The sequence below is a fragment of the Lotus japonicus genome, chromosome 2, assembly GCF_012489685.1.
Source record: "Lotus japonicus ecotype B-129 chromosome 2, LjGifu_v1.2".
Lineage (NCBI taxonomy): Eukaryota > Viridiplantae > Streptophyta > Magnoliopsida > Fabales > Fabaceae > Lotus > Lotus japonicus.
In genome coordinates this window covers 36953250-36967466 of record NC_080042.1, presented here as the reverse complement: position 1 = coordinate 36967466, position 14217 = coordinate 36953250, and the positions used below count along the sequence as shown (strand labels likewise).

Genomic DNA, 14217 nt, shown 5'->3' with positions numbered 1-14217 from the left:
CCAATCTATTGTGATAACACTGCTGCAATCTCATTGAGTAAGAATCCTATCTTGCATTCAAGGGCAAAGCACATTGAGGTAAAGTATCACCTTATTAGAGATTATGTACAGAAGGGCGTACTTCTTCTGAAGTTTGTTGATACTGACCATCAATGGGCAGATATCTTTACAAAGCCCTTAGCAGAGGATAGATTTAATTTTATTCTGAAAAATCTGAACATGGACTTTTGTCCAGAGTGAGGATGGATCAGAACCTCTGACTATGATACTTCTTGATCAGAAGATGTCTAGTCCAGAAGGTAACTCAATCAGAGTGTGTGTACCCACTGGTACTGACTCTGAAGCTGAGACAACAACACGTGTGTCAGTATTTCTGATGCATAGTTCCTTGTGCCCGTGTGACAGTCTGTTATGATTGCGTGTAGATGTGCTTCTCTCCTGTGTGTGATTTGTGTATTTTACTGTTACTATCTATCTTTAATTTTCAACCGTTGATCTTAAAGTGCTTTTTGAATCAACAACGGTTATTTGATAAAACCCACTATACACACACGTTCTCTTTCACTTCCGGTTTTTACTCTCGCACTCTCTCTGCTTTTCAAAACCGCTTACTCTCGATTTCTCTCTCGATCTCTCTTCATCTTTCAACCTTCATCTTCTACCTCAAACCTTCAACCACTTCAAAAATGGTGAGACAAACCAGAAGATCTACTGCAGATGCACCTCAGTTCCCTCACATGGTAGTTGGTCTGGCAACGGGTCAAAGGGGCCCTGAGAATCCGACACAAGAACAAGTTCAAGCTCAAGAACAGAGTGTTCCAGTTGCAGAACGGGGCTGTGCCGTTCACTGTGTATATCCTCCTGAGGAACTCCAAGTCCTGGCAGAATGGAGATTCAACCTCGACAACCTGGCTACAAATGGGTATGATCTTCGTCCTGAAGTCCAAGCTCAAGGTTGGGGAAATTACTTCAACAGACTTCGAGGACCGGTGTATGATAGATTGGTCAAGGAATTCTGGAAGCACGCCGACTGCGATGATACTCAGGTGGTATCTCATATTCTTGGCAGAAAGATCATCATCACGGAGAAGTCCTTCGTGAACTTGCTGGGTGCAGATACTGCTTATGGGTATCGGTTCCAACTCACGGAATCGAAGCTGAAACCCAGCACCAAGGATACAATCAACCAGGCCCTGTACACCACCTTCAAACCGGGCAAGACGAGTTACAAGGTGATGGACCTTCACCCCAAACTCAGGATCTGGCACAAGATCCTGCTCCACTGCATAAACCCGAGACCGAAGGGCAGTTCTCCAGACTACATCAACTTCAACCAGAAGGTGATGTTGTTCTTCATCCAAGACCAGAAGAAGATCTGCCTTCCCTACTTCCTGTTCTCCTACTTGAAGGAATGCATCCGGAAGTCTCGCACCACTGCCTCCATCAAGTCTGCAATCAAATATATCCCTTTTGGGAGGCTGCTCTCAGACTTTCTCATTGAAAGCAACCTGGTGCAAGATTTGGTCAATGCTGGATGTGTAGAGGATCTGAGCACAATTGTCAGTGATGTCTTCACTGCAAACTCCCTGAAGAAGATGGGTTTGGTCCAGAAGAAGATTGCTCCTGCTCATGAAGACACATCTTCTGAGATCAGAGGAAGAAGGATGCCTCTGAATGACTACCCTCTGTGGACACAGGCGGACAATCCTGACGCCATCAGATGCTATGTTGAAGACCTCAGGGCTCAAGGATTCGAAATTGATCTTGATGATTTCGTCAGCAGACTACCGCCAGCTCCAGAGTTTCCTTCTCCTCCCAAGAAGAAAGCTCAGAGGAAGATGCTACTGGACGAATCTTCTGAGGAATCCGATGTCCCTCTGGTCAAGAAGACGAAGAGAAAGCCTGATGAAGGTGATGATAGTGATCATGAGGATGGTCCTCCCAAGAAGAAGAAGAAGACGGTCAGAATCGTGGTGAAGCCTACTCGGGTGGAACCAGCTGCTGAGGTGGTCAGAAGGACTGAACCTCCTGCCAGAGTGACTCGATCATCAGCACATTCAAGTAAGCCTGCACTTGCTTCTGATGATGATTTGAATTTATTTGATGCACTCCCTATTTCTGCCTTGCTCCAACACTCCTCAAATCCCCTCACTCCTATTCCTGAATCCCAACCAACTGCACAAACCACCTCTCCACCACATTCCCCAAGATCTTCCTTCTTTCAACCTTCTCCTACTGAAGCACCTCTCTGGAATTTGCTTCAGAACCAACCCTCTAGGTCAGAAGATCCAACCTCTCTCATTACCATTCCGTACGACCCATTATCTTCTGAACCCATCATCCATGAACAACCAGAGCCCAACCAAACAGAACCACAACCCAGAACGTCTGATCACTCTGTTCCCAGAGCATCAGCACGTCCTGCTGCCAGAACCACGGATACAGACTCTTCAACAGCCTATACACCTGTATCCTTCCCCACCAATGTTGCTGATTCTTCTCCCTCCAATAACTCTGAATCTATTAGAAAATTCATGGAGGTTAGAAAAGAAAAGGTGTCTACCTTAGAGGAATACTACCTCACTTGTCCAAGCCCTAGGAGATATCCTGGCCCTAGACCTGAACGTCTAGTAGACCCAGATGAACCTATCTTGGCTAATCCTTTACAAGAGGCAGACCCTTTGGCTCAACAAGCTCACCCTGCCCCTGACCAACAAGAGCCTATTCAACCAGAACCTGAACCCGAACATTCAGTGTCTAACCAATCCTCGGTTAGATCACCCCTTCCTCTGGTTGAAACTTCAGACCCTCACCTTGGAACCTCTGAACCAAATGCTCAAATGATTAACATTGGTTCTCCACAAGGTACCTCTGAAGCCCATAGCAGCAATCACCCAGCCTCTCCTGAACCCAACCTCTCCATAATTCCTTATACTCACCTCCAACCCACATCTCTCTCTGAGTGCATCAATATTTTCTATCATGAAGCCTCTTTGAGGCTCCGCAATGTGCACGGTCAGACTGACCTCAGTGAGAATGCTGACTGTGTGGCTGATGAGTGGAACAATCTGGGCACTTGGCTAGTGGCTCAAGTTCCAATTATGATGCAGCTCCTGCATGCAGAGGGAAGTCAGAGCATTGAGGCTGCAAAGCAGAGGTTTGCTCGAAGGGTGGCTCTTCATGAACAAGAATAGAGAAATAAGCTTCTTGAAGCTATTGAAGAAGCCAAGAGAAAGAAGGCTCAAGCAGAAGAAGCTGCACGTCTCGCAGCAGCTCAAGCTGAACAAGCCAGACTTGAGGCAGAGCGACTTGAAGCTGAGGCTGAAGCTCTTAGATGCCAAGCACTTGCACCAGTTGTGTTTACTCCTGATGCTTCTGCTTCCATTCCAGATCCTCAAGCTGCTCAGAATGTTCCTTCCAGTTCTACTCAGTCAAGCTCATCCAGACTCGACATCATGGAACAACGTCTTGACATTCATGAATCCATGCTGATTGAGATGAAGCACATGATGCTGGAACTTCTGCGACGATCTGACAAACCTTAGTTTTTAGGATCTCTTCGTCTTTTTCTTTTTCTTTAACGTTGTTTTAATTAAACTCTGTTTCCTTTTATTTATTTATTCTCTTTATTCGTTTGTGATTCTATTTGCATATCTATATATAATTGTGTCTCATATGTTTGCAAATTTTTTTTTATTTTATTCATCATATTTCTATGTCTACATCATATTTCTTTACATCATAAAATCTAGAATGAAGGATCCCTCCTCATTCTTCTGCACTCCTGGCGCTGCTCTGACCTATCCTTCTCCAGACGCTCCAATACATGCTAGATGTTGCTGAGCCTGTCCTTTAGCTCATCCCTCTCCAGAATCTCTTCTGAAGTCTTGAGCTTCTCTTCCAAGATTTCTTTTTCTTCCAGCAGCTTGAGTTCAAGCCGGCTGAGTTCTTGCACCTCCTCCACGAAGGCAAGAAATTCCTTCAGGTCTCTCTCCAACTCTGGACGCAGGTCCTCTTCCAGCAGTGTCCGTGTCAGCTCCGCGATGGTAGTTGCACCCTCTGGATGCCTGATGTTAAGGAACAAGTCCTCTTCAAAGGCCTTCTTCCTCAGCTCTTCTAGTGCTACGATGTATGATGCCATTTTTTTTTACTGAAAATTGTTCGAGGTGTGAAGCTTACCTTTCTCTCCAACGCTTTATATAGGCTTCACTTTCTCTCTGAAAGTTAATGCTCCTACGGTTTCTCGAGGTTAAGTTCTTGGTAACTGACCCTTCTCTTTACTCCCTTGACCGGTGGTAAACGTTCTTCTCTTGCATTAACTCTTCTCTTTATTTCGCCTAACTCTGATTCTTGCATCGTTTTCATTTCCTTTAAACTTAGACCTTCTCTAAGGGGGAGTACCTTGTACTTCAAGCTAAGTTTTTCACACCCCAAGCTTTTTGCTTATGACAAAAAGGGGGAGTAAACCCAGTTTTTGATGTGTAAGATGTGTTAGTGTGATTTATTTTTCTTTTGGAGATTTTAAGAGTTCCACCTTCATGACCATAGATGTGTCACTGGGCAAATACAAGGAATACATTTCACTTCTTCTGAAGTGATTATAAGTTGACTCTGATACCCAAGACTCTGATACCTTGTCCATGACTCTGATTACTTATGCGCTCTGATTACTCGATTTTCATCTATGTCATAAGTTTTTCACTCTGAACTCTTATATTATTTAGCTCAGAATCTAGACTTTACTAACGTTTTCATCAAGTATTAGATTCAGGGGGAGCTAAGCTCAGAATCAAGCAGTGACTTGAATTCAGAATGAGCAAGATAAACTATTCACATCAGGATAAGTATTATTCTATATCTCTAAACTCTGAGTGAATTCAGTTTAATGTTTAAGAATTGTTCATCAAAAATCTTAGTTTTGTCATCATCAAAAAGGGGGAGATTGTAAGATCAAGTTTTGATCTAGTAGTACAACTCTATGTTTTGATGATTACAAGTTAACCTTTTGATATGAACAATTGTGGTACTCTAACGTGTTTTTCTGAGTGTGCTATTTACAGGCTCTGACCTCAACTCAATCTCACACAAATCAGAAGCACTGTGTATAAAGAGTGACCCAAGCAACGCTTTCGCATTCACCATGTTCAGTATGAACAGTGGAAAAGCTTCAGAAGTTCTGAAGTTATACAAACTCTGATGTGGACTCAGTCACTACAAGTTCTGAAGATCCAGAAAGTCTGATAACCAAGAAACACTGAAGGCTCAGATGTTCTGATGGTGTAGAAGACTCTGAAGATCCAGAAGCTGAATAGTGGAAACTCTGAAGTCAAGAAGCAAGAAACTCTGAAGGCCATGTTCTTCCCTCTGAGTTCAGAATCAGAAGATACAATGGTCAGAGGATCTGTGCTTTCCCTCTGACTCTGATCAACCGGCTTCACAAGTTCCAATATGAAGCATTCCCCTGATCAGAAGTCTCCTAGGTTTAAAGGTCGCGTCGCTATCCAAGTACAAAAGCTACTGTACCTTCCTGACGACCTACCTAACGTTCTCAGCCACAGCAGAAGCTGGATTTTCCAGAACTGCCCTCCAACGGTAGCATTTCCCATGCATCGCTCAACCCTAATCCTTGGAGTATATAAAGAGGCTGAAGACAGAAAGAAATGGCTAGAAGCAATACATACGCGCAAGACATATTTAAAATCTTCTAAGTTTTCTTTCATCTGAAATTCATTGAGTTTACTATTAGCTTTTTAGAAGCAAATCTCTTGTAAACAATTCTTTGATAAACAGTTTGTTTAGTTCCTTTAGGAGATCAAGGTTGATCGGATCCTAGAGAAGACTAAGAGAGTGAATCTTAGTGTGAGCTAAGTCAGTGTAATTGTTAGTCACTTGTAGGTTTCAAGTGCAGTTGTAACTCTTACCTGATTAGTGGATTGCCTTCATTCTAAGAAGGAAGAAATCACCTTAACGGGTGGACTGGAGTAGCTTGAGTGATTTATCAAGTGAACCAGGATAAAATCCTTGTGTGCTTTTCTATCTCTTTTCTTTAGCACTTAAGTTCTCGAAAGATTTGTCTAAATCTTTAAGGTGGAAGTTTTATATTGAAAACGTTATTCAAACCCCCCCTTTCTACCGTTTTTCATACCTTCAAACCCTTCCTCTATTCCTAGCAACAAGTATAGAAGGAGTAATCTCACAACAAGTCCCAATTCTATAACAAACTATCGTTATGATTATAGAAAAGTGAGAAGCTAGCATGCATACAAGCTCGAAAGATAAAGCATAGAAGTGAGATTCAAGGGTTTACTCAGAACATCATGAATAGAAATGGATTGAAAGCTAAAACATCCAAAGTCTCCCAAAGAACCCAAAACAAAAGGGGTTTTAGCCAAACATGGCTATGGAATCCATGCTAGAATGTAAAGATAAAACCTGGATCATAAGGCCTAGGAAAAGCTCCCAAAGCTTCAGAACTCAAGCTCTCTCTTCTAACTTATGAAAAAAATGATAAAAATGACAAAAGGTACAAAAGAAATGACAAAAAGCCTATTTATAGGCAAACAGGTCGAGTCTGGGCGCTCAAGCGCCAATTCAGAGCGCCTGAGCGCCAATTGCATGTAAAAACATGCTCTCTGGACCCAATTGGCGCCTAGGCGCCCATCCCCCAGCGCCTAGGCGCTTAAGCTCGCCTGAAAAGGGCTTTTTGGCTTCTGAAACTCCTCTTTTCAATCCTCTTTAAGTTTCCCATCAATTCCAAGCTTATTGGCCTTCTTCCTTCTTCAGTTCCTGATCTGAAACTTAACCAACAAGCCAAGGAAAATTCTAGAAGCTCAAAGAGCTTATTAGCACAAGAGATCCTTCATAAAACACAACAAAACCATGCAAGTCCTAAACTTTACTTAAAATGCAAGAAAACTACCTATAAAACTACTAAATTACCAAAACAAATTAAAGACTAAAGAAAAGAATAAAAATGCATGAGAATGCATGAAACACTACATGAGACTCAACAAAAAGACTCAAAACTATCAAAGAAATGACCATAAAAACACTACTAAAATAGGGTCATCACACCACTTTACTCAACGACAGCTCGCCCTCGAGCGTAAATAACACTCGCTTGCCCTCAAGCGCAAGAAATGCTCCCAAACAAGTGCTCTCAACAAGGAATACTTCACAAAAACAGGGGGACAAAGTAATCACAGCTAGTTCCAAGAGAAAGACCCGACAACCTACTTCATGCATCTTTTGAAAAGAGAAGAGTGTAGAGTCCATTCATGAGAAGCATATAGAACTAAAAATCCTAGGACAAGATGTTCATTTAGTGCACTGAGCACACAAACAAGTTCATAGGTCCTGAATGTCATTCACTCAATAGCAACAAAGATCAAACATGCAAATATTCAAAGAGACTTCCAAAAGGGTTGAAACATTGGCTAGGTAAAGCATGATGGTGGTTGGTCCCTAAGGGAAAACTAGGCTTTCAAGCACATTGAGTGTGGTCCTCTTCTAATAACCCCGGAGCTTACAACACACTTTTTTTACAAGTCTCTTGCACCCACCTTTTCAAACTTTTTTTTTTCCTTTTTTCCAACTCCAACTTTTGGTTAGGAGTCCTTTTTCTTTCCTTCTTTTTTACTGATTTTTTTTCTTTTTGGGGCAAGAGTCTATTTCTCATTTTTCCAGCTCCAAACAACACAACAAGGACCATCACTCCCCAATATTCCAACCAAACATCCGTCCCAAAAACTTGGCTAAAACAAATTCTCCAATAAGGCTCAAATGGGACAACTAAAGACAATGTTCAAACAATGAATTCAGAATCTCAAGAAATCCTACAAGTCTCAAGAATAAAGCAAGAATCACTAAGCATGCTATGAGCGAAATCAACGCAGAACCAAGAATTGCAGGTGAGTCAGGATCCTCCAGGGACATTTTATGGTGAAGGGTCAAAGATAGACCCTTAATGGACTCACCTCGACTCCTTTCTCGAGAAACACTCGGAAGACCGAAGTCTCCTCCTTCCTTCCCCAACATGTAATCACTCATCCCCAAAAACAAAACACAAGTATTCACGAAAACATTTCCAAAACAGCACAAGTAAGGAAGCAAAACTATAGCTAAAGCATGTGAGTATAGGGAAGTGAAAGACCCAAAACATAAACTTAAATAACAATGCAAGATTAAAAGAAAAAAATAAAAGCTACAAAAGGAAGATATGCAAAGATGCATGAGCTAAACTAAGGGAAAGAGTTGACCTTCTTTACCAATTACCACGGAGGCCTTAGAGTCACCTCCTACTCTAGAATTTAGGCTCTCAATCCCTGCAAAATGCAACAAACAAACAAGCAAAATAACAAAACTTGGGTTGTCTCAGTCTGAAGCACTACAGATCACAAGTCAACTGGTGAAAGGACAGGTCGCTATCATAGTACAACATCGTACAAGTCTCAGTCTGTCCGCCACCTACCTTGTTCAGCCTAGCAGTCTGATATTACAAGATTGCCAATCCAACGGATAAAACCCTAGCAACGGCTACATCATAAGTCTTGGAGTATATAAAGGCTGAAGAAAGAAGAAAGAGGCCAAGAAACTTTGCTGAAATCATTCAACATTTACAAACCAATCTCTTAGCATTATTTCTTCACTGTTCTTAAACATCTAAGTTTACCATTAGCTTTTTAGAAGCACTTATTCTAAACCCGAAACCTTTTACATTACATTGTAAAGTTCCTTAAGAGACCAAGGTTGGTCGGATCTTGAGAGGACTGAATCAAGGTTGATTCAGTGTTTAGCTAGTCTTAAGAGGATCGGTAGATCATCTTTTTAAGAGGATACTAGTGAGAAAATCAGTGTATTGTTAGTCACTTAGCAGGTAGCAAAGTGCAGTTGTAACACTCATTGATTTTAGTGAATTGCCTTCATCAGAAGAAGGAAGAAATCACCTTCACAGGTGGACTGGATTAGCTTGAGCTTTTATCTCAAGTGAACCAGGATAAAATACTCGCGTGCTTAACTTCTTATCCTTCAGCACTTAGTTCTTATCCTTGAGTTTTGAAAAAGTTCTAAAAGTATACCCTTTATTAAAAAACTCTATTCAAACCCCCCCTTTCTAGTGTTTTTCGCACCTTCATGTTTATACATTAAGTTATTTATTATTATTTGGGGCACTGACATTCGGTTGTGGTTCTATTTGCTGGAACTCCTTTGTTTGTGTTATTTGATTCAGGTGCTACACATTCGTTTATATCTAAGGAGTGTGCGAACAGACTAGGGCTGCTAACTGTAGAGTTACCCTTCGACATGGTGGTATCGACCCCTACTGCTGATCGTTTAGTTACGCGTACAGCCTGCTTACAGTGCCCGTTGATCTACGAGGATCGGAAGTTTCTTGCGAACCTCGTCTGTTTAGGGCTTGAACAGCTAGACGTTATTTTGGGAATAGATTGGTTGGCGCAATATCATGTTCTCCTGGATTGTGCTAACAAGGTCGTGGTGTTTCCAGACTCAGGCGTTGCGGATTACTTGAATTCGTACACCTTGAGGAAGGGTTCACTAGCATACGTGAACTTTATTGTAGCTGAAGCAAAGAACGATGGCGACGTACAAAACATCTCGACAGTACAAGATTATGTGGATGTGTTCTCGGAGGACGTGCTTGGATTACCACCGGTGAGGGAGATAGAGTTTACCATTGATGTGATGCCCAACACGGGACCGATATCAATGACACCCTATCAGATTGCACCAGCGGAGATGGCGGAGTTAGAAAAGCAGTTGGAGGATCTCTCTTCGAAGGGATTTATCCGACCAAGTGTATCGCCTTGGGGTGCGCCGGTGTTGTTGGTGAAGAAGAAGGACGAAAGATCCAGACTGTGTGTGGAATACCGACAACTTAACAAGGTGACGATGAAGAATCGTTATCTGATTCCACGGATAGACGAATTGACGGATCAACTTCGGGGAGTTGTTGTTTTCGCGAAGATAGATCTAAAGCCAGGATATCACCAGATCCGTGCTTAGGAGGCTGATATTCAGAAGACCGCATTCAAAGTTATGGGCATTATGAGTATCTCGTGATGCCGTTTGGAGTTACCAATGCACGTGCGATATTTATGGATTACATGAACCGAGTGTTCAGGCCATTCTTGGACAAGTTCGTGGTTATGTTCATTGACGACATTCTGATTTACTCCAAGAGTAAGGAAGAACATGAAGAGCACCTACGACAAGTGTTGGAAGTTCTGCAGGAGAAGGAACTTTATGCCAATGAATCGAAGTGTGAGTTATGGATGGAAGAGGTTAAGTTCCTTGGTCATGTCATATCAAGTAAGGGTGTGGCAGTAGACCCTAGCAAAATTGAGTCAATTTTGGCGTGGGAACAACCGAAGACGACAAGCGACATTAGAAGTTTTGTTGGACTTGTTGGATACTACAGACGTTTCGTAAGGGATTATGCAAAGTTGAATTCTCTGTTGATGCAGTTGACAAAGAAGAAGAATCAACCGTTTGCGTGGACAGAGAAGTGAGAGGCTAGTTTTCAGGAGTTGAAAAAGCGGTTGATTACCGCACCGATACTAGCTTTACTAATGGAAGGAGAACCCTATGATGTGTATTGGGATGCTTCGCATAATGGGTTGGGTTGCATGATGATGCAGGAGAAAAGGGTGATAGCCTATGCTTCGCGACAGTTGAAGATCCATGAGAAGAATTACCCTACTCATGATTTGGAGTTGGCTGCTATAGTGTATGCTCTCAAGATTTGGAGACATTATCTTTATGGCAGTACGTTCACGATCTACAGTGATCACAAGAGTTTGAAGTACTTGTTTGATCAGAAGGATCTGAACATGAGGCAGAGAAGGTGGATCGAGTTCTTGAAGGATTATGAGTTCACCTTGCAATATCATATGGGGAAAGCTAATGTTGTAGCCGACGCTCTCAATCGAAAGGTTATTCATGTATCCTCGTTGATGTTCAAGGAGTTGGAATATTTGGAAGCATTTCGATATCTAAGCTTGGACGTTAAGCTAGCACCAGGAAGGTCGAGTTTCGGAATGGTGACGGTGTCTAGTGGGCTCTTGGATGCGATTAAATCGAAACAAGAGACTTACGAGGAGTTGATAGAGAGGCGCAAGCTTGTGACACAAGGGAATGCGCCAGAGTTTGCTATAAGAAATGATGACATACGGCGTTGCAAGGGACGAGTCTTCGTACCCAACGACGCGGAGATGAGGAAGTTGATCTTGGATGAAGGACATAACAGTCGATTGAGTATTCATCCGGAAATGACGAAGATGTATCAGGAGGACTTGAAACTTCATTTCTGGTGGTCTGGGATGAAGAAGCAAGTATCTGAATATGTATCGACGTGTTTGACATGTCAAAAGGCGAAGGTGGAACACCAATAGCCTGCTGGGAAGTTGCAATCGTTAGATGTCCCAGAGTGGAAGTGGGACAATGTATCTATGGACTTTGTGATGGCATTATCGCTAACACGGAAGAGGTTCGATGCGATATGGGTGATAGTTGATCGGTTGACGAAGACTGCTAACATCGTACCAATCAATCTAAGTTACAAGGTGGAGAAGTTGGCGGAGATTTATATCGCTGAAATTGTACGCCTGCATGGTGTACCATCCAGCATTGTATCGGACAGAGACCCGAGATTTACTTCTCGTTTCTGGAGAGCTTTACAACAAGCGTTGGGAACCAACCTGAGATTAAGTTCCGTTTATCATCCACAGACGAATGGACAAACTGAGAGGACGATCCTATCATTGGAAGATCTGCTAAGAGCTTGTGTGCTGGATCACAAAGGGAGTTGGGACGAGCTATTACCTTTGATCGAGTTCACCGACAACAACAGTTTTCATGCGAGCATAGGGATGGCACTGTACGAAGCACTATATGTTCGAAGATGTCGCACACCCTTATGTTGGCATCAAGATGGGGAGAACTTGATTATTGGACCGGAATTAGTTCAACAGACCACGGAGGAATTGAAGCGAATCCAAGAAAGAATGGGGATCTCGCAAAGTCGTCAGAAGAGTTATGCTGACAATAGGAGGAAGGAGTTGGAGTTTGAGGCGGGAGATCATGTCTTCTTGCGGGTCACCCCGATGACCGGAGTCGGAAGGGCGATCAGGTCAAGGAAACTGACTCCAAAGTTCATTGGACCGTACCAGATAACGGAGCGTGTTGGACCCGTGGCGTATAGGATTGCACTAGCGCCATTCCCTTCCAACATTCATGATGTGTTGCACATGTCGCAACTACGAAAGCATATGGCCGATGATTCACATGTGATTGAACCTGATGACATACAGCTGAAGGATGATCTAACGATGGAGATGCCACCCATCAAGATTGTCGACAAGAGTACCAAGCGTTTGTAGAACCTTAAGTTTCGAGGGCGAAACTATTTTAAGGGGGTGGTATTAAGACCGTAATTTATGATTATTATTATTTATTTGAAATGTATAATGAAGAATGGTTTTCAGTGATTAATAAATCATAATCTGATATGTGTGCAATATTTATATTTTGCCTATGTTGTGAAAGTGTTATTATTTTCTGAAAATAATAATATTTGTATTAGGAAATATTTATTTGGGTGAGGTTTTGACCTCAAGGTGATGAGAGACGTGATTTTGGTTTCCATGGGGAGGTGATGGCCGAATTTCTCAAGGGAAAGATATGGTGGAGATTTGTTTGGATTTGTTTTGCCTATTTTTGAGGAAAAATCTGGTTTTAAATGTGAAGATTGGGTTTTATTTTATATAAGGGAGTTATTCCTTATTATTTATTTTATGGTTCAGTTTTTATTTTAAAAAGGTGAAGCATTTATTTCAGTTTTCAAATATTAGTGAGATAGAGAATTTTTTTGCAAAACACTAGTGTGTGTGTGAGTGGCTGCCGGCCACATATAGGGAAAGGGGGGAGATTTTCTTTTTCTTTCTCAAGTCAAGAGAGCTGAAATAGAAAGGCACAAAACATATCCTCATTCACGTAAGTTTTGATCAAAGAAAATAAAAAGGGTTTCTTGAGAGAGAAAGAGAGAGAGCCGCCGAGAGAGAGAGAGGAGCAAGGAAGAAGAAGGGGTTCGTGACAAGCAAGGCAAGGGGAGGAGACCGTGATCATCTTCTTCAACCATCTATCCTTCTTTTCAATTGAAGGTGTGAAAAACGACTAGAAGGGGGGGGGTTGAATAGAGTTTTGAATATAAAAACTTTCCCTTTAAGATTTAAAGAAAATCTTTTCGGTTTCTCTGAGATAGATGGTGCAGCGGATAAAGATAGAGAGAAGAGAAAAGCACACAAGTATTTTATCCTGGTTCACTTGGTAAATCCCTCAAGCTAATCCAGTCCACCCGTTAAGGTGATTTCTTCCTTCTTAGAATGAAGGCAATCCACTAATCAGATAATTGTTACAACTGCACTTGAAACCTACAAGTGACTAACAATACACTGACTTAGCTGTCACTAAGATTCACTCTCTTAGTCTTCTCTAGGATCCGATCAACCTTGATCTCCTAAAGGAATCACCACTAAGATTCACTCTCTTAGTCTTCTTAAGGATACTGACCTACCCGGTCCCTTAAGGAAAATCAAACAACTGTTTGAGGTTGGTGTTTACAAAGGTTTGCTTCTAAATAAGCTGAGTGTAAACTAAATAAGAACAGATGAAGAAAGTAGAGGCTTGAATCTTTTCTTGTATTGCAGCTCTTTGTTTTCTCTCACTCTTAGTCTTTCTTCTTTTCTTCAGCCTTTTATAGTCCAAGGTGCAAAGGATATTTCTGTTGAGAGAATATGACCGTTGGAGGGCATTTCTGGAACTTCCAGAACCTGCTGTGGCTGAACCTTGGTAGGTAGGCTTTTCAGAATAGTACACTGCTCTTGTACTTCTAGATAGAGACATTTGCCTTTAACCATTGACTTCTGATCAGAGTTATGCTTCGTGTTGGAACTTGTGAAGCTTGGTGATCAGAGTCAGAGGGATGCTTGGATCCTCTGACCTTCGTAACTTCTGCTTCTGGACCTTCAGAGCTTCTGAACCTTCAGAGCCTCTGGTCCCTCAGAGCTTCTGGTCTTCAGATCTTCTGATCCTCAGATCTTCTGATCCTCTGATCTTCTGATCCTCTGATCCTCTGATCCTCAGATCCTCTGATCTTCAGATCCTCTGATCTTCAGATCCTCTGATCTTCAGATCTTCTGA

The 14217-nt window shown here is 42.1% G+C and overlaps 1 protein-coding gene across 1 annotated transcript; it reads left to right on the top strand.

The window, feature by feature from the left end:
• Nucleotides 1-10166: 10166 nt before the first annotated feature.
• Nucleotides 10167-10529, top strand: LOC130736404 (uncharacterized mitochondrial protein AtMg00860-like). Its single transcript, XM_057588240.1, has one exon. The coding sequence runs from the start codon at nucleotides 10167-10169 to the stop codon at nucleotides 10527-10529; it is 363 nt and encodes a 120-aa protein (XP_057444223.1).
• The last annotated feature ends 3688 nt before the right edge of the window (nucleotides 10530-14217 follow it).